At 46.6% G+C, this 20,339-nt stretch overlaps 1 protein-coding gene across 3 annotated transcripts in view; it reads left to right on the top strand.

Moving 5' to 3' along the window:
* Window positions 1-7,441: 7,441 nt before the first annotated feature.
* cry1b (cryptochrome circadian regulator 1b) overlaps window positions 7,442-20,339 on the top strand; it is a 33,410-nt gene continuing 20,512 nt past the window's right edge. For 2 of the 3 annotated variants that reach the window (XR_007957536.1, XM_052030770.1), the window contains exons 1-4: window positions 7,442-7,641; window positions 14,060-14,168; window positions 17,573-17,715; window positions 19,107-19,291. Coding sequence is in view for 2 of the 3 variants with exons in the window: in XM_052030770.1 (XP_051886730.1) it covers window positions 7,484-7,641; window positions 14,060-14,168; window positions 17,573-17,715; window positions 19,107-19,291 (595 nt within the window). In the remaining variant the exon portion in view is untranslated. The remainder of the gene's footprint in view (window positions 7,642-14,059; window positions 14,169-17,572; window positions 17,716-19,106; window positions 19,292-20,339) is intronic. The other variant, XM_052030771.1, reaches the window with a different exon arrangement.

Here is a 20,339-nt window from a genome sequence, read left to right as displayed (position 1 = left end):
ATCTCCTTTGTTACCTCCTTAAAAATTCAAATTATTGAGACAGAATTTGCCCCAGACAAAGCCACGCTGACTATCCCTGGTCAGTCCCTGCCTTTCAAATATACATAAATCCTATCCCTTAGGATTTTCTCCAGTAATTTCCCTACCAAAGATGGAAGGTTCAGTGGCCTATAGTTATCTGTCTTATCTCTTCTGCCCATAATCAAGTGAATTACATCAACTTGCTTAGCCCATTGCTCTACCCTCTCTACACTCATGACTGTGTGGCTCAGCACAGCTCAAGTGTCATCTATAAATTCGCCGATGACACCACTACTGTTGGCAGAATCTAAGATGGCGACAAGGAGGAGTATAGGAGTGAGATAGGTCGGCTGGTTGAGTGGTGTTGCAGTAACAACCTTGCACTCAACATCAGCAAGACCAAGGAATTAATTGTGGACTTCAGGAAGACGAAGTCAGAAGAACACAAACCAATCTTCATTGAGGGGTCAGTGGTGGAAAGGGTGAGCAGCTTCAAGTTCCTGGGCATCAACATCTCAGAGGATCTATCTTGGGCCCAACACATTGATGCAATCACAAAGAAGGCACGTCAGTGGCTATACTTAATTAGGAGTTTCAGGAGATTTGGTATGCCACCAAAGACACTTGCAAATTTCTATAGATGTATGGTGGAGAGCATTCTGACTGGTTGTATCACCGCCTGGTATGGAGGCTCCAATGTGCAGGATTGAAAGAGGCTACAGAGTGTTGTAAATTCAGCCAGCTCCATCATGAGCACAATCCTCCCTGCCATTGAGGACATCTTCAAGAGGCGGTGCCTCAAGAAAGCAGCATTCATCATCAAGGACCCTCACCATCTGGGACATGCCCTCTTCTCATCACTACCATCGGGGAAGAGGTACAGGAGCCTGAAGACCCACACTCGGTGATTCAGGAACAGCTTCTTTGCCTCTGCCTTTAGATTTCTGAACGGTCCATGAACCCACGAACACTACTTCTTTACTCCTCTTTTGCACTATTTATTTATTTTTGGGATAGATGTCATCCGGTCCTGGGGATTTATCCATCCTTACGAGTTCCAAGATATCTTACACCTCTCAGTACTGAAGTCTCCAGATTATCCATATACCCCTCACTGAATTCCCTATTCTCCACGTCCTTCTCCTTGGTGGATACTGATGAGAATTTAGGTTCATTTAGGACCTTGCTCAAATCCCCTGGCTCCACAAATAGATTACCCCTTTGGTTTCAAAGTGGGACTAATGTTCTTATTTGAGGAAGGAGATTCATATATTTGAAGCAGTTAAGAGAAGGTTTGCTGGACAAATACCTGGAATGGGCTGAAATAAAAACAGAAATTGCTGATCTATTAGTGGTAGTAGACGGTTGTCTCTCTGGCTGGAGGCCTGAGACTAGTAGTGTTCCGCAGGGCTTGGTGCTGGGTCCACTGCTGTTTATGATCTAATGATTTACATGGTAATTCGGTAAACTGGATCAGCAAATTTGCAGATGACACCAAGATTGGGGGTGTAGTGGACAGCGAGGAAGTCTATCAAAGCTTGCAGTGAACTTGACCAGCTAGGAAATTGGACTGAAAAATGACAGATGGAATTTAATGCAGACAAGTGTGAGGTGATGCACTTTGGGAGGACAAACCAGGGTAAGACTTACTCAGTGAATGGTAGAGCTCTGAGGTGTGCAGTAGAACAAAGAGACCTGGGAATATAGATCCATAGTTCCTTGAAAGTGGCATCACAGGTAGATAGGGTCATAAAGAGAGCTTTTGGCACATTGGCCTTCATAAATCAGGGCATTGAGTACAGGAGTTGGGATGTTGCATTGAAGTTGTACAAGATGTTGGCGAGGCTGAATTTAGAGTATTGTGTGCAGTTCTGGTCACCTACTTACAGGAAAGATATTAATAAGCTTGAAAGAGTGCAGAGAAAATTTACATAGATGTTGCCGGGACTTGAGGACCTGAGTTATAGGGAAAGGTTGAGTAGGTTAGGACTTTACTCCCTGGAGCGCAGGAGAATGAGGGGAGATCTTTTAGAAGTACACAAAATTATGATGGGTATAGATAAGGTGAATGCATACAGGCTTTTTCCCCTCAGGTTGGGTGAGACTAGAACTAGAGGACATATGTTCAGGGTGAAAGCTGAAATATTTAAGGGGAATCTGAGGGGGATCTTCTTCACGCAGAGGGTGGCGCAAGTGTGGAATAAGCTGCCAGCGGAAGTGGTGGATGTGGGTTCAATTGTAACATTTAAGAGAAGTTTGTATAGGTACATGGATGGGAGGGGTTTGGAGGGATATGGTCTGGGTGCAGGTAGATGGGACTAGACAGAAGATCAGGTCAGCATGGACTAGATGGGCTGAAGGGCCTGTTTCTGTGCTGTAATGCTAACCCACTCAGCAGTTCGGGCAGCATATCTGTGCTGCCGACTTCAGGGATCCTCGGACATGTACACCCAGGTTTATCTGTTCCTTTGTAATTCCTAGGGTTCTACCAATCATTGTGTATATCATAGAACATAGAACAGTACAGGCCCTTTGGCCCACGGTGTTGTGTCAACCTGTATAAACCTACTCCATGATCAATCTAACCCTTCCCTCCTACACAGCCCATAACCCTCCATTTTCCTCTCATTCATGTGCCTATCTAAGAGTCTTTTAAATGTCCCTATTGTATCAGCCTCTACAACCACCCCAGTCAGTGCATTCCAGGCACCCACCACTCTCTGTGTAAAAAAAACTTACCTCTGACATCTCCCCTAGACTTTCCTCCACTCACCTTAAACTGATGTCCTCTGGTATTGGCCATTGCCACCCTAGGAAAAAGGTGCTGGCTGTCCACTCTATCTATGTGTCTCATAACCTAGTACACCTCTATCAAGTCACCTCTCATCCTTTGTCACTCCAAAGAGAAAAGCCCCAGCTCACTCAACCTTTACTCATAAGATATGTTCTCTAATCCAGGCAGCGTCCTGGTAAATCTCCTCTGCACCTTCTCTAAAGCTTCCACATCCTTCCTACAATGAGGTGACCAGAACTGAACACAATACTCCAAGTGTGGTCCAACCAGAGCTTTATAGAGCTGCAACTCTTTAACTCAATACCCAGACTAATGAAGGCCAACATGCCATATGCCTTCTTAACTACCCTATCAACTTGCACAGCAACTTTGAGGGAACTATGGACTTGGACCCCAAGATCCCTCTGTTCCTCCACACTGCTAAGAATCCTGCCATTGACCTTGTACTCCGCCTTCAAGTTCAATCTTCCAAAGTGTATCATTTCACACTTGTCCAGATTAAACTCCATCTGCCACTTCTCTGTCAAACTTTGCATTCTGTCTATATCTCGTTGTAACCTACGACAACCTTTTACACTATCCACAACACCTCCAACCTCTGTGTCATCTGCAAATTTATTAACCCATCCCTCCACATTCTCATCCAAGTCACTTATAAAAATCACAAAGAGCAGGGGTCCCAGAACAGATTCTTGCCGAACACCACTGGTAACCATCCTCCAGGCAGAATACGCTCCATCTACTACCAGCCTCTGCTTTCTGTGGGCAAGCCACTTCCAAATCCACTCAGCCAAGTTACCATGCCTCACGACTTTCCGGATAAGCCTACCATGGGGAACCTTGTCAAACACCTTACTGAAGTCCATATACACCACATCCATCGCTCTATTTGTTTTATCACCTCCTCAAAAAACTCAATTAGCCCCTAAGAATCCTCTCCAATAGTTTGCCCACCACTGACGTAAGACTCGCTGGTCTATAATTCCCAGGATTATCCCTATTACCTTTCTTGAACAACATTTGCCATCCTCCAATCATCTGGTACCACTCATGTGGCCAGGGAGGATACAAAGATCATCGTCAATGCCCCAGCAATCTCTTCCCTCACTTCCCGTAGTAACCTGGGGTATATCCCATTCGGCCCCAGGGACTTATCTATCCCAATGTTTTTCAGAAGCTCCAACACAGCTAGCTTTTAATCCTCCCGAAGTGTATCACTGCACATTTTTCAGGATTAAATTTCATCTGCCGTTTTATCAACTCATCAATATTGTTCTGTATCTGAAGACTACCCTCCTGTCTCTGCCACCGATCTTCATATCATCTGTGAGCTTACTAATCATACCTCCAACATTCACATCCAGATCATTATTGTGTCTAGAAACCAGTCGGATCCCAGTAACGATCCCTGTGGTACACCACTGGTCATAGGTTTCCAATCAACCATCACCTCTAAGGTAAGATTTCTTTATTAGTCACACGTACATTGAAACACACAGTGAAATGCATCTTTTGTGTAGAGTGTTCTGGTGGCAGCCGCAAGCGTCGCCACGCTTCCGGCACCAACATAGCATGCCCACAACTTCCTAACCCGTACATCTTTGGAATGTGGGAGGAACTGGTTTGTACGTTCTCCCCATGCAGACACAGGGAGAACATACAAACTCCTTACAGACAGTGGCTGGAATTGAACCCGGGTCGCTGGTGCTGTAATAGCATTACACTAACCGCTACACTACCGTGACTGCCCTCTGCCTCTTATACCAGGCTAACATCAGAACTAATTTGCCGACATGCCTTGGATCATATAGGCTCTTACCTTTTGAACCAGTCTCTCATGTGGGACCTTATAGAACATAGAACATTACAGCACAGTACAGGCCCTTCAGCCCACAACATTGTGCTGACATTTTATCCTGCTCTAAGATCTATCTAACCCTTCCCTCCCACATAGCCCCCTATTCTTCTATCATTCATTTGTCTATCTAAGAGTCTCTTAAATGTCCCTAATGTATCTACCCCCACAACCTCTGCAGGCAGTGCGTTCCACGCACCCACCACTCTCTGTGTAAAAAACTTACCCCTGACCTCCCCCTTGTACCCTACTCCAATCACCTTAAAATTATGTCCCCTCATGTTAGCCATTGTCACACTGGGAAAAAGTCTCTGATCATTGGCTTTACTAAGGTCTATGATGACTAACTGACTACACTACCTCATTGAAACATTTAGTTAACTCCTTGAAAAATTCAGATCAATCAGACAGGTCTTCCCCTTAACAAAATCACACTGACTACTCCTGATCTACTCTACTCCCTATACACTCATGACTGCATGGTCAGATTCTGCTCTAACTCCATCTACAAGTTTGCAGATGATACCTCCGTAGTGGACCATATCTCAAATAACGATGAGTCAGAATACAGGAAGAAGATAGAGAGCTTAGTGACATGGTGTCATGACAACAACCTTTCCCTCAATGTCAGCAAAAGAACTGGTCATTGACTTCAAGAAAGGGTGCGGTACACATGCACCTGTCTGCATCAATGGTGCTGAGGTTGAGAGTGCCGAGAGCTTCAAGTTCCTGGGAACCTTTTCTTTATCAGCCTGTAATTATCTGGCTTATCCTTGTTGCCTTTCTTAAATAAGGTTACCATATTATCTGTTCCCCAGTCATCTGGCACTTCACTTGTGACCATAGATTTGAAATTTCTGTCAGTGCTCCAGCAATCTTCCCACTTGTGGGGAAATCTAAAGCTTGGGGCCACTCATTTAATAAAGAGATTAAGTATTTTTTTTCTCATCACCACAGTCTGCTGGTAGATGTTTTTGCAAAACCACATAGGTTTTGCAATAATCCAGTGATTTCATGGTCAACCTGCATTGAGATTAGATTTTTAAATATCTTGTTTCAAATGAACAGCACAACAGGCTCGAGGGGCTGAATGGCCTACTCCTGGTATTTTTCTTAAAACAGACTATTCAGTCCAATTCACAAAGTGCTAGAGGAACTCAGCAGGTCAGACAACATCCAAGATGGTGCCGGAGCGTGGCGACTCATTGCAAGCTGCTCTCTACCGATGCCAATCTGTGGAGGGAAATGGGACAGTCTATGTTTCAGGTAAAGACCCTTCATCTGGGCCCCAATTTAGGAGCTGACTAAATGTTTCAATGATGAAGTGTGTTCAGTTAGTCAACATGGACCTTAGTAAAGCCCATGATAAGGTCCCACATGAGAGAATATTTCAAAGGGCAAAAGCCTATGTGATCCAAGGTATGGGTTTCAACCCAAAACATCAACTGTCCATTTCCCTCCACAGATGCTGACTGACTCGCGGAGTTCCACCAGTATTTTGTCTGTTGCTCCGGGTTCCAGCATCTGCACTCTGCCTCCAGTCTGCTCAGTTCAATTAGTCCACGTCAGATTTTTCACTTAAACCTCCTCCCATTTCTTGTCATCAAAATCTATTACTTTTTAGCTTCCCATTCCTTCTCAGCCAGCCCAACTTCTTAGAGTCATAGAGTAAAACAGCATGGAAACAGGCCCCTCAGCCCAACACCTTGATCCTGCAGTCAGCGCCTCATGTCCATCACTCAGACAAAATGCCTTTGATGGAGAACCCGGGTGGCGGACCGGGGTGGGGGGAGGTGGGGGCCGCCACAGGCCGCCCGACTCACAAGGGTGGGGTGGGGGGGTGGGTGGTGGCTGGGTGGGCAGGAGTTGGGCTGTGGGGGGATGGGGGTGTTGGGACGGGGGAGTGTGGGTGCAGGGGTGATGGGGCAGGGGGGTGTGGGTGGGGGTTGGGCTGTGGGGGGGATGGGGGTGTTGGGACGGGGGAGTGTGGGTGCAGGGGTGATGGGGCAGGGGGGTGTGGGTGGGGGTTGGGCTGTGGGGGGCAGGGGTGATGGGGCAGGGGTGTGTGGGTGGGGCTGGGTGGGGGCGGGGGTGTGGGTTGGGCAGTGGGGTGTTGAGACGGGGGGTGTGAGTGGGGGTTGGGCTGTGGGGGGCAGGGGTGTTGGGGGTGTGGGGCAGGGGGCTGTGGGGGGCAGGGGTGTTGGGATGGGGGTGTGGGTGGGGGGCAGGGGTGATGGGGCAGGGGTGTTGGGATGGGGGTGTGGGTGGGGGGCAGGGGTGATGGGGCAGGGGGTGTGGGTGGGGCTGGGGGTGTTGGGACGGGGTGTGGGTTAGGGGCAGGGGTGATGGGGCGGGGCTGGGTGGGGGTGTAGGGCTAGGTGGGGGTTGGCCAGTGGGGGGATGGGGTGTTGGGACGGGGGGCTGTGGGTGTGGGGTGGGCGGGGGTTGCGGGTGATGGGGCAGGGGGGTGTGGGTGGGGCGGGGGTGTGTGGGACAGGGGTGATGGGGCAGTGGGCGGGGTGGGGTGGGGCGGTGGGACGGGGGGGGTCCCACATCCGCCTCTGCTGCCGACATCCCGCGGGTCCCCGTCCCCCGGCTCCGTGTGTGTCACGTGGCGAAGTCACGTTCCCCGCATGTGCAGCACCGACGGCCCCGCCCACTGACCCAGCAGCGACCTATCAGAGGCGGGGGCGGGGCGCGGCTTTCCGTCAGGTCACTCGGAGTTTGTCAGCGCGCGCGGCCGGGGGGCGGCGGGAGCGCGCGCGGGGGGAGGGGGGGTGTCGGCGGGGTCGCGCACTGCCCCGGACCCGGCCATGGGCGGCCACTCGATCCACTGGTTCCGCAAGGGGCTCCGGCTGCACGACAACCCGGCGCTGCGGGAGGCGGCCCGGGGCGCCCGCAGCCTCCGCTGCGTCTACATCGTGGACCCGTGGTTCGCGGGCGCCTCCAGCCTGGGCATCAACCGCTGGAGGTGGGTTACCGTGACAACGGCCCAGCGTCATCGTGTTGCCATGGGGACGGTACCGCCACCCCCGGGCCCTGCTCTTCCCCCCCCCCCCCCCGGTATCGCCCTCACCCCCCCGGGCCGTTCCCGCCCCCACCCCCCCCCCCGGGCCCTGCTTCTCCCCCCCCCTCCCCCTGCCGGTACCACCCCGGGGCCCTGCTCCCCCCCCCGGTACCACCCCCACCGCCCCCGGGGCCCTGCTCCCCCCCCCGGTACCACCCCCACCGCCCCCGGGGCCCTGCTCCCCCCCCCCGGTACCACCCCCACCACCCCCGGGGCCCTGCACTCCCCCCCTCCCCCTGCCGGTACCACCCCGGGGCCCTGCTCCCCCCCCCCGTACCGCCCCCACCCCCCGGGCCCTGCTTCCCCCCCCCGGTACCACCCCCACCACCCCCGGGGCCCTGCACTCCCCCCCCCCTCCCCCTGCCAGTACCACCCCGGGGCCCTGCTCCCCCCCCCGTACCGCCCCCACCCCCCGGGCCCTGCTTTCCCCCCCCCGGTACCACCCCCACCACCCCCGGGGCCCTGCACTCCCCCCCTCCCCCTGCCGGTACCACCCCGGGGCCCTGCTCCCCCCCCCCGTACCGCCCCCACCCCCCGGGCCCTGCTTCCCCCCCCCCCGGTACCACCCCCACCACCCCCGGGGCCCTGCACTCCCCCCCTCCCCCTGCCAGTACCACCCCGGGGCCCTGCTCCCCCCCAGTACCGCCCTCACCCCCCGGGCCCTGCTCCCCCCCCAGTACCACCCCCAGGGCCCTGCTCCCCCCCCGTACTGCCCCCACCCCCCCCCCCCGGGCTCTGCTTCCCCCCTTTGGGCCCAGTACCCCCACCCCCGGGTCCTGCTCCCCCCGCTATCAATTCCGGTCACCGCAGGGAATCTGTGACAGGGCTGCCAGGGTTGCCGTCGCCGTGGCTGCAGTTGAACCAGCAGGAAATATGCAGCGGTCCAGGGTTTGCTTTGAAGCAGGGGAGAGGCTTAATTGAAACGAAAATCAAAATCCTGTGGATCCTGGAAATCTGCAAATTATCAGGAAATTCTGAAGCGTTAATTCTGTTTGTCCACAGACGCTGTCTGACCTGCTGCATAGTTGCAACACATTGCTTTTGTACATAGGACCTATTTTCTCTAGGTGGTCAAAAACCAGGAGGCATAGATTCAAAGCATTCCGGGGGGAATAATGAAAAAGAAATCACCCAGCGGGTGATGGGGTCTGGAATTCGCAGGCTGGAAGGGTGCTAGAGGTAGAAACCATCACCACATTTAAAAGCCATTTGCGTGTTTACTTGATGAGTTGTGACCGGAAGGTAGTGAACCGAGTGCTGAAAGGTCTGGCACAGGACTGAAGGGTCTGGCCGCTTGTGTGTCACACGCTTTCTATGATGCTGTTTGTCTCTCCTGTTCTGCACCACTTTACCATTTTCTCTGCACCTTAAAGTTTAAAATCCTACCACTCCTCCAGACATTGCATTCCAAATCTGGAAAATGGGATTTAGTTTGTAGATCTTTTTCTTGACGGGCACTGATATGACGCATCAAATGGTCTTTTTCTATATTTCCTTATGCCCCATTTCCTCTGATTTTCCCAGTAATATATTCTCACCAAGTTCTCAACTCCCCCTTTCTACATGCTTGGGGCAATTAAATTGGCCATTTAATCTACCAAGCCTCACGTCTCTTTGTGTATTGCAATTTTTTTGTGATTATCACTTCTTGTGTGTTTAATAACTAAATAGAAATTTCCTCACATCCCTGTGTGTTTTTTTGCCCCCTAACTTTGACCCTTTGTTTCCCCAGTCCTTGAAATATCTGAAAGGAGAATCTTCTCCCTCCGTTTGCCTTATCTAAAGCTATTGTACATCTTTTGTATTATACTTCTCTTGTCGCTAACTGTCTCAGGTTCTAATGAGAAGTCATTGACTTGAAACATGAATTCTGTTTCACTCTTCAGTGTTGCTACCTAACCTGAACATTTCCAGCATTTCCTGTTTTTATGACAGAATTCTGGCATCTGCAGGATATTTTTGTGTTACTGCTCTGCAGGGCTGGGCAGTGGCTCTGTCAATTGTCTTCAGGTGCCTGTGCTGCAAGCTTATATAACGGCTGTGGCAGCCTGCAGTCAAGCAGCATTCCTGAAAGTACTTTGATTCAACATATCATTCTAGTGAAGGGAAAGGCTGAAATAAGGTGAAACTGGTAATCCACAACAGGGCTGTAGTGGCTCAGCACAATGGATTGTTCAGCCCATTGTGCCTGTGTTGTCTTCTTGAATTAGTCAACAAAAATCAGAATGCTGGAAGTATTCAGCAGATCAAGCAGCATCTGTGGAGGCAAAAGGTGTATGTTGACATTTTGGGTCGAGACCTGACATCAGGACTGAGAAGAGAAAAGATTGCCCGTATATAGCAGTATGAGGGAGGCATGCAACAGAAGCTAGTAGATGATAGGAACCAGATGGGGGAGGGTGGAAATGATGGGCAAATGGAACTGTGAGTGGAAAGTGTAAAATGAACAAAGAGGGATGGACAGGTGAGTATGTGGAAGGAGAACATCAGGATGTGGGTTACCTGAAATTGGAAAATTCAATGTTCATCCCATTGGGATGTGGATTACCCAAGTAAGGGGTTGTTCTTCCATTTTGTGTTTGGCCTCTCTATAGCAATGCAGAAGGCTGAGGACAGACAGGTTGGTGTGGGAGTGGGGAGAGTTAAAATGATGTGCAACTGGAAGCTCGAGCTGTTACGGACAGACCTCGGGTGCTCTGCAAAATTGTCGCCTAGTCTACGCCTGGTTTCACCAATTAGAGGAGACCACATCTGTGATAAACCAGGCTGGAGGAGGTGCAGGTGAACCTCTGCATCTCTTGGAAGGGCTAGTTAAGTCCATGGACTGTGGTGAGGGAGATGGTGAAAGGACAAGTGTTACATCCCCTACAGATGCAAGGGCAAGCTATGTTTCAGGATGAAGAAGGACGTTTTAGAAGCCCTAGAGCAGAAGGTCTCATCTTGAGATGCAGCAGAGACAGAAACTGAGAAAGAGGGATAATGTCCTTACAGGAGGAAGGGTTGGAGGAGGGGTGGTTGAGGCAGATGTGGGAGTCATAGGTTCATAGAAGATGTCAGTGCAAGTCTGTCTCCTGAAATGGAGACAGAGAGATCCAGAAAAAGAGCAATGTCAGAGATGGTCCAGGTGAATTCGAGGGCAGGGTGGAAGCTGGTGACAAAGGTGATGAAATTAATTCCAATGAATGCAGAAACAGCACGGATACAGTCGTCGATTTTGCAGAGAAAGAGTTGGAGGGTGTGCCAGAGTAGGCTTGAAACAAAGATTGTTCTATGTTGTCATCAAAAAGGCAGGCATAGCTAGGGCCCATGTGAGTGCCCATGGACACATCTTTGATCTCTAATTAGTCACCATTTATGATTTACTCTGAAGCATCAGATTTGTTTCTGGGGGTTACTCTAAATCTCAAAGAAAGTTATGGATTCAAGTTCCACTTTAGCAGTTTGAGGTAAAAAATCTTGTCAGTTATCAATATTGAACCACGGTCTGTCTTCCACCTTGTGTGGGCCTGAGATTCCTGGGCTCTTTAAAGAGGGTGCAGGGGAGTTCTCTTACCCTTCCGTGAACATTACTAAGTAAATATCTGATCTTTTTCTCATTGCCTTCTTTGTACAGAAGCAAAAACTTTAGATTTTTGAATCATTGGGATAGTTTCTGGGGAAGGTTGAACGTGTACAAGTAGAATGGATTGCACCTGAACCAGAACAGGACCAATATCCTTTCAGGGAGGGTTGCCTTTGCTGTCAGCGAGGGTTTAAACTAATTTGGCAGGGGGTTGGAGTGCAGAGTTGTACATTGGGGAGGAGATTCAGTCATGGGCTTGTAAAGTTACATGGAAGGATTGGAAGGCTGAGTTGCATCTATTTTAATGCAAGGAGAATGACTGGTAGGCAGATGAATTTAAGAGATTTGATTAGCACATGGGAATTGTTGCAGTCGCAGAACCATGGCTGAAAGAGGGGCAGGACTGGCAACTCAGTGTTCCAGGGTAGAGAAGCTTCAGGTGTGAGAGGGGAGAAAGTAAAAGAGGGGACTTCATTGCAATGTTGTTTAAGGATCTGAGAGAATAGGTTACAGGGAAAATTGGTGGGAGAAAGGTATTGCACTGTGAACTGGAACAGACTCAGTGGGAAAATGGATATGGAGAAGGAATAGAGAATTAATGACATGCAGTTGGAAGCCTGAGATTGCATTTTGGTGAATGGAACTGTTTAGCAAAGTGGTAACCCAATCTGTGTTTGTTTTCTCAAGGGCAGAGGAGATTGTATTGAGCAATTGTATTGTAAATTGGAAGAGGTGCAAATGAATTGCTGCTTTGCTGCTGCGTCCTGGATAGTGGGAAAGGAAGAGTTAAAAAGGGCAGGTGTTACGTCTCCTACAAGAATATTAGAAGTCAGAACATGAATGAGCCATCCAAGTTTACTTTGCTGTTCTAAAAGACGGTGGCTGATTTCCTATCTTTGGCACCATTGTCCAGCACTATTTTGATATCTCTTGATTACATTAAAGGCAACTGCATCTGTTTTATATAAGTAAACCAACACTGTACAGAGTTCTCTGGGTGGGTTCTTACTAAGGCCCTATAGATTGCCATAAAACTTCTTTACTGCATATTCAAATTCTTTTATAATGAAGGCTAATACAGGTAACCCCCGTCCCCTGTGTTGTGGGAGGGGGGGTGGAGTTGGGGGTGGGTTGCGTTATTGGAAAGCGGTCCACGTCGAGATTTTCCATAACGCAAATCCGTGTCATCTGCACGTGTCAAGAGACACGAGTTGAAAGAATAAGTTAAATTCTGTGAGAGTGAATTTTATTCCATTTCTAACATTTTTGAGTAGTGATTTGTGAATTTTGTAAGAGCAAATTTTCACTACCCAAATGGCCACAACATGGGGTCGCCTGTATACCATTTGTTCTCCGAATTGCTGTTGCATCTGGCTTTGAGTGACTGTGTACAAGCACATCCAGGTCCCTGTGAACATCAACACCACCCAGTCTGCCACCATTTAACAAATACTCCTCTTTTCTGTTATGTGCACCAAAGTGGATAACTTCATATTTTCCACATTATATTCCATCTACCATGTTTTTACCTGTTCACTCAGCTTGTCTATATCCTTTGACGCCTCTCTACATCCTCCTCCCTACTCACAATCTCACCTAGTTCTCATCAGAAAGCTTGGAAATATGACATTTGTCCCTCTGTCTGAGATTGTAAAATGCTGGTCCAAGCTCCGATCCCTGCAGTGTTCTGCTTGTCACAGCCTGTCCCCCTGAGAATGATTTATTTATTCTCACACTTTGCTTCTGTCTGATAACGAGTTTTCAATTCACATCGGTACATAAATACTCAATTTAGAAACATAGAAAACCTACAGCACAATTCAGGGCCTTCAGCCCATAAAGCTGTGCTGAACCTATTCCTACCTTAGAAATTACTAGGCTTACCCATAGCCCTCTATTTTTCTCAGCTCCATGTACCTATCCAAAAGTCTCTTAAAAGACCCTATTGTATCCGCCTCCACCACCGTTTCCGGCAGCCCATTCCACACACTCACCACTCTGAGTAAAAAAAAACTTACCCCTGACATCTCCTCTATACCTACTCCTCAGCACCTTAAACCTATGTCCTCTTGTGGCAACCATTTCAGCCCTGGGAAAAAGCCTCTGACTATCTACCTGATCAATGCCCCTCATCATCTTATACACCCCTATCAGGTCCCCCCCTCATCCTCCGTCGCTGCAAGGCAAAAAGGCCAGTTCCTGTGCAGGACCCTATCGAATGTCTGAAAATCCAAATCCATCTCATCCACTGGTTCTCCTTATCTATTCTAATGGTCACTTTCTTGAAGAACTCCAGTAGATTAGTCAAATATGATTTCCCTTTCATCAATCCTTGTTGGTTCTGTCTTGTCCTAACATTCTTCAAGAATCCTTCTGCTACATTCTTCATTGTAGATTCCAGCATGCTCTCTACCTCCCTCCTTTCTTAAATAATGGAATCACATTTGTGACCCTCCAACCCACAGGAGTAATTCTGGAATCTATAGAACTTTGGAAGATGATAACCAGAGCATCCATTATCTCTAAAGGCACCTCTTTCAAAACTTGGGTAGTTTCATGGGAAAGCTCTGTGAGAGTGGGAGTGCTTGGTAGAAATAGAAGATTAGATCAGGGAATCATGGAGGGAAGAGTTCCTTTGGAATGGGAATGAATCTAAATGGGAAAGGGGAATGGACTAGTTTTAAACACTAGAAAGTTCCCTGTGCCATCAATGGGATGTTTTGAATTGACTGCTGTTCATTTTTCATTTTGACCCTCAAGGTTCTTATTACAGTCCCTTGTAGATCTTGACACCAGTTTGCGGAAATTAAACTCCCGCTTGTTTGTCATACGTGGGCAACCAGCTGATGTCTTTCCCAGATTGTTCAAGGTGTGTACTTTTTATATTTCATAGCATGAAAGGATTGAAGTGCTGCATTACTTTGTAAGAGTATCTATTATACAAAACCTAACCTGATCAGCATCTCCACTACAAGTTTTTCTTGTAACATGGGAACAATGGAAGCCACTTAGCCCCTTTGTGCCTGTTCTGCATTTACTGATATTGAGCAATTTGTGCCCTTTTATCCATATCATTTAAAGTATATTGTAATTGTGTTACCTAATGATCTTGATGGAATGACTGCAAGTCCCTGACCTTTACCCTTGCACTTGGAGAAGGATAGGAGCAGACAGTATGGGGTATTTAATTGGAGGGGGAATTATGATGCTATTAGGCAGGAACTTGGGAGTGTAAATTGGGAGCAGGTGTACTCGGAAATGCACAATGGAAATGTAGAGGTTGTTTAGAGATCACTTGCATGGGGTTCTGGATAGGTTTGTCCCATTAAGGCAGAAAATGGATGGTTGACAAGAGATATGGAATATTGAGTGAAGAAGAAGAAAGAAGGTTTAGGAAGCAAGGATTAGACAGGGCTCCAGGGAGGATGACTAGAGTAAAGGTAGGATCGATTAGGGATAGAGGAGGAATCGTGTGCCTGGAGTCAGAGGAGGTAGGGGTAGTCCTTAATGAATACGTTGCTTCAGTATTCACCTGTGAGGGAGACCTTGACGTTTGTGAGGACAGCATAAAACAGGCTGATAAGCTAGAACATGTCAATGTTAAGAAGGATTTGCTGGAACTTCTGAAAAACATTAGGATAGATAAGTCCCTGGGGCCGGATGGGATATATCCCAGGATACTATGGGAAGTGAGGGAGGAGATTTCTGAGCCCTTGGCTATGATTTTTGCATCCTCACTGGCCACAGGAGTAGTACCAGATGATTGGAGGGTGGATAGGGATAACGCTAGGAATTATAGACCAGTGAGGCTTGCTTCAGTGGTGGGAAAATTATTGGAAAATATTCTTAAGGACAGGATTTATGAGTATTTGGAGAAGCATAGTCTGATTAGGGATAGTCAGCATGGCTTTGTGAGGGGCAGGTCATGCATCACGAGCCTGATTGAATTCTTTGAGGATGTGACAAAACACATTGATGAGGTAGAGCAGTGGATGTGGTGTACATGGACTTTAGTAAGCCGTTTGATAAGGTTCCCCATGATAGGCTTCTTCAGAATGTCAGGAAGCGTAGGATCCAGGGACACTTGGCTGTGTGGATTCGAAATTGGCTTACTCATAGAAGGCAGGAGGTGGTTGTAGATGGAGCGTATTCTGCTTGGATGTCGGTAACCAGTGGTGTTCTGCAGGGATCTGTTCTGGGACCCCTGTTCTTCGTGATTTTTTTATAAATGACTTGGGTGAGGAAGTGGAAAGGTGGGTTAGTAAGTTTTCAGATGACGTGAAAGTTGGTGGTGTTGTGGATAATGTAAGAAGGTTGTCGAGGGTTACAACGGGACATTGATAGGATGCAGAGCTGGGCTGAGAAGTGGCAGATGGAGTTCAACCCGGAAAAGTGTGAAGTGATTCACCTTGGAAGGTCAGATTTGAAGGCAGAATACAGGGTTAATGGCAGGACTCTTAGCAGTGTGGAGGAACAGAGGGATCTTGGGATTCAAGTCCATAGATCCCTCAAAGTTGCTGTGCAAGTTGATAGGGTTGTTAAGAAGGCATATCGCGTGGCGGCCTTCATTAGTCGGGGGACTGAGTTCAAGAGCCACGAGGTAATATTGCAGCTCTGTAAAACCCTGGTTAGACCACACTTAGAATATTGTGTTCAGTTCTGGTCACCTCAATATAGGAAGGATGTGGAAGCTTTAGAAAGGATGCAGAAGAGATTTACCAATGTACTAGCTAGATTGGAGAGCATTTCTTATGAGGATAGGTTGAGCGAGCTTGGGCTTTTCTCTTTGGAGCAAAGGAAGATGAGAGGTGACCTGATAGAGTTGTACAAGATGATAAGAGGCATAGATCGAGTGGACAATCAGAGACTTTTTCCCAGTGCGAAAATGGCCAACATGAGGGGGCATAATTTTAAGGTGATTGGAGGAAAGTACGGGGGGATAGCAGAGGCAAGTTTTTTTACACAGAGTGGTGGGTGCGTGGAATGCGCTTCCAGGCGTGCTGGTGGAGGCAGATACATTAGGGACATTTAAGAGACCCTTAGGTAGGCACGTGGGTGATTGAAAAATTGAGGTGTAATTGGGAGGGAATGGATAGATTGATCTTAGAGTAGATTAAATGGTCAGCGCAACATTGTGAGACAAAGGGCCTGTACTGTGCTGTAATGTTGTATATTCTATGAATCCACAGAAATTTGCCACTGGTGCTTCAGACAACTGAAACTGACTAAATAATTGCAACTATGCAATAACTTAAATATCCCAGCTCTGAATGATCACTTTAAAATGAACAGGGGAAGCTCATCAGTTTCTACGTACTTCGAAAGAAACAAATGCAAAACAATCGTAGAATTAATCTGAAGCATCATTCCCAAAGGGACAAGAATTAATGTTGAAACACTCCTGCCAAAATTTAACTAAAAGCATTGGTTTGTATAAGTTAACATCACCTGACATGAAGGAGGCTTTGTAATAAACTTAAACTTCCCCTTGTATGAATTAAAGGAAATTTGCATTGCTTGCAAATATATATTGTGTTATTGCTGTATTATCCAGGAAATGAATGTAATATGTGTACCTTAGCAGTGAATGCACATAATGTTGTACTGTTTTTCTGAAGAGCTTTTGGAAAATTTTATTACATTGTTTTGATCAGATTATCTTATTTTATCTTGTATTTCTTGAAAGCTGACATTTATTTTGCAGTAAGGTCAAGTGGACCACCCAGCAGTAGAGTGTTTGCTTTGCGAGATTTGGAACCAACTTCAGAGCAGTGGTTTATTGGGATTTTTTTCTGTTGGCTTTTACATTCATATTTCATAAACAATGTTGGGAAATTGGCACATGATTATATTGTGTGAATTAGAGTATTATATTGAAAATATTATCCAGATGTAAGTTGGCTTCTGTATATGGGGTCTGAATGTATTTATGTTAACGTTAGTGTTCCTTCCCTTTGTCCTGTTTTCTATATGCCTGAGTTAATGACTGATTCCTGGAAGTGGATCGATGGAATGACTTGTCCATGAGTCAATGCAGGTGTTTTATTGCCAGGAGTATTTGTTAAGAGATTGCAGCGGCAGTCAGAGGATCAGTGAATTTCTTGTGTGAATCCTTGCACAACAAAGATCTCGTGAGGGAATTGTAGATACAGTCTGTCTTGCCCATTCTCCATCATTTTAAGATTGTTATTTCCCAAATCTAGGGAAATAAAATTGTTTTTTTTTGAAAGAAAATGTGAGATTACCAGTTTTGATTCTTTCCATCTATTCTAGGAATGGAATATCTCTTGTCTTTCTTTTGAATACGACTCTGAGCCTTTCAGCAAGGAGCGAGATGCAGTTATCCAGAAGCTGGCTGCTGAGGCAGGTGTGGAAGTGATAGTCCGGATTTCACATACGTTGTATGATATGGACAAGTAAGTGTTTAAAGTGCAATCACATGCTTGCAAATTAAAGTGGTTCTTGTCAACTGATTTCATGGAGAAAGTAAGCCTCTTCATATCAGTGAGTGAAGACTTGTTGAGTGCAGTGGATGAGCATAGTGTATTTGTCACTTCGCAAGTAGTTACTAAAGCGGGCACCCAGTGCCTTTCTCCCAGGCAACAATGGCCAATACCAGAGGAAATCTGTTTAAGGTCAGAGGAGGAAAGTTTAGGGGAGATGGCTGAAGTAGGTTTTTCACACAAGAGAGTGGTGGGTGCCTGGAACACACTGCTGGGGGTGGTGGTCGAGGCTGATATAATAGGGACATTTAAAGGACTCTTAGATAGGCACATGAATGTAAGAAAACTGGAGGGTTATGGGCTGTGTAGGAGGGAAGGGTTAGATTGATCATGGAGTAGGTTTATATAGGTTGGCACAACATCAAGAGCCAAAGGGCCCGTCCTGCACTGTACTGTTCTATGTTCTAATGGTTTTCGTAGATTGTTTAAATGACTGAAGGTGTAAAGATAGCTCTGGAATGTTTAATTCTTAAAATATCATTTAAAGTAGATTTTTTTCCACTTGGAATGTCTTGAAATTGTTTGGAAAAAATGGTCTGGTATTCTTGCTAAGACGCACTATTCTTGCATTTCCATTCAAAGCAGAGATCAATATTTTCTGGATATTAAGGTAATCAAGGGTTTTCAGATGGTGCAAGAAAATGGCGCTGAGGTAGAATATCAGCCGTGGTCTTATTCCAGTGTCAGAAGGCTTTAATATATTGAGCATTGATTTATATAACCAGGTCAAATATTAGGTCTTGTGTCTTTTCCAATCTTTATCTGAGTTTTAAATAATTATTTTAGGCTGAGTTTCTTGATTAACGGATGAATCACTTTGTCAGCTTTAATTTCTAAGACTAATGTAGTGAACTTGCAGTAGTTGATTCCTAACACTGCATGCTGCTGAGAGATTTGCTTTGCTTCCTTGAACTTATTGGAACTGGGAAAAGGCAGCAGTGTGAAACAGCTTGTCTTAAACTTTGCTGTCTTTTAATAACTGGGGAAGAGGTCAAATTATAGTCTTCTCACTTATGTCCCAAGCATGTTCCTGACCTTTTATAGATAATGAATATTCAAAAGACATTTAAAGAGCACAGGTTGATTGTTTTGATGCTGAAATGCAATGCTGTTAAATTTCACAATAAAGGCTTTGGCAACAGATTTAAATTTGAATTATATGTTTGATTTTTAAATAAAGTGATTTGCGTTAATTACTTTCTGTTCTTGACAAGAACTAATATTACAAAGCAGTGGTCATTATATTTATTCTAGATCTATCTTGGTATCATTTCATTAACTCTTGGACTCGTTTCCTTTATCAGGATCATAGAAAGAAACGGTGGACAGCCACCTCTGACGTATAAGCATTTCCAGACACTTGTAAGCCAAATGGAGCCTGTAGCAATGCCTGTGGAAATGATCACTAGTGAGACCATGGGAAAATGTACAACGCCTGTCCTTGATGACCACGATGACAAGTATGGAGTCCCATCGTTGGAAGAATTGGGTATGAATCCAAAAATGGTGACAAATTGGCTTCAGGCCGCTCACATTGCCTGAAGAATTTAAACTAAATTAAGCTGTTGTAATTTTTCCTGTTTGTTGAGGCAGATATTGCTGCAGTTTCATCTGCGATAGCTGCAGAACTCTGTGGAAAGAAGAGTGCATTGACACTAGCATTGTTATTGCGATGGTGAATATTTCCTTGTGCTGAAAGCATCTATAATTCTACAATATTTAGTTCATTTTTGGGATCTGGGCACCGCTGACAAAGTTGTGGTGAGCTGCTGTCTTGAACTGCTGCAATCCCTCTGATGAAAATTGTCCCACAGTGTGCTGTTTGGAAGGGAATTTGAAGATTTAAATGCAGTGGTGACAAAGGATTGGCAATGTGTTTCCATGTCAGGATAATGTGCAGCTTGGAGAGAAACCAGCGGGTGGTGGTCTTCCCCTGCGCTTGGTGCCCTTGGTAGTGGAGGTTTGGGGGGTGCTGTTGGAATAACCTGGGCAAGTAACTGCAGTGCATTCTGTACATGGCATACTCTACAGCCAATGTGCACTGGTTGTGCAGGGAATGAAGGTTTTGGGCAATTGATGGTGTGCCAGTGTTTATTCCTGTTTTGCTTTACCCATTTGTGCCTTTCCCTACAAGCGCATCCACCACTACAACTTTTTCTCAAAATTCTCAATGGCTTTGAGGAACCATTGGCTGCTGCAGCCATGGAAGTACCTTGCCCAGACCAGCACTCCCCGTTCTGCTTTTCTGTCATGCTGATGAATTCACACTTTCCACTCCAACAGCATGTTTAGAGAAATGAGAGGTGATCATATTGATTCGTACAAGATCCTGAGAGGTATTGACAGAAACCAGGAGTCCATTTCCACCAGCTGTAGAGTCTAGAACTAGAATTCACAAGGATTGGCCATTTAGGACCGAAATGAGAAGAAATTTTTGGGAATCTTTGGGATTTTCTACCCAGAGGACTGTGTGTGCACAATCCTTGTGTGAACTTAATGTGTAGTTGGTAGATTTTTTAAATAGGAGATCGGGGATA

Source organism: Pristis pectinata, chromosome 15 (genome assembly GCF_009764475.1).
Source record: "Pristis pectinata isolate sPriPec2 chromosome 15, sPriPec2.1.pri, whole genome shotgun sequence".
Lineage (NCBI taxonomy): Eukaryota > Metazoa > Chordata > Chondrichthyes > Rhinopristiformes > Pristidae > Pristis > Pristis pectinata.
This window is presented reverse-complemented; position numbering and strand designations above follow the sequence as displayed.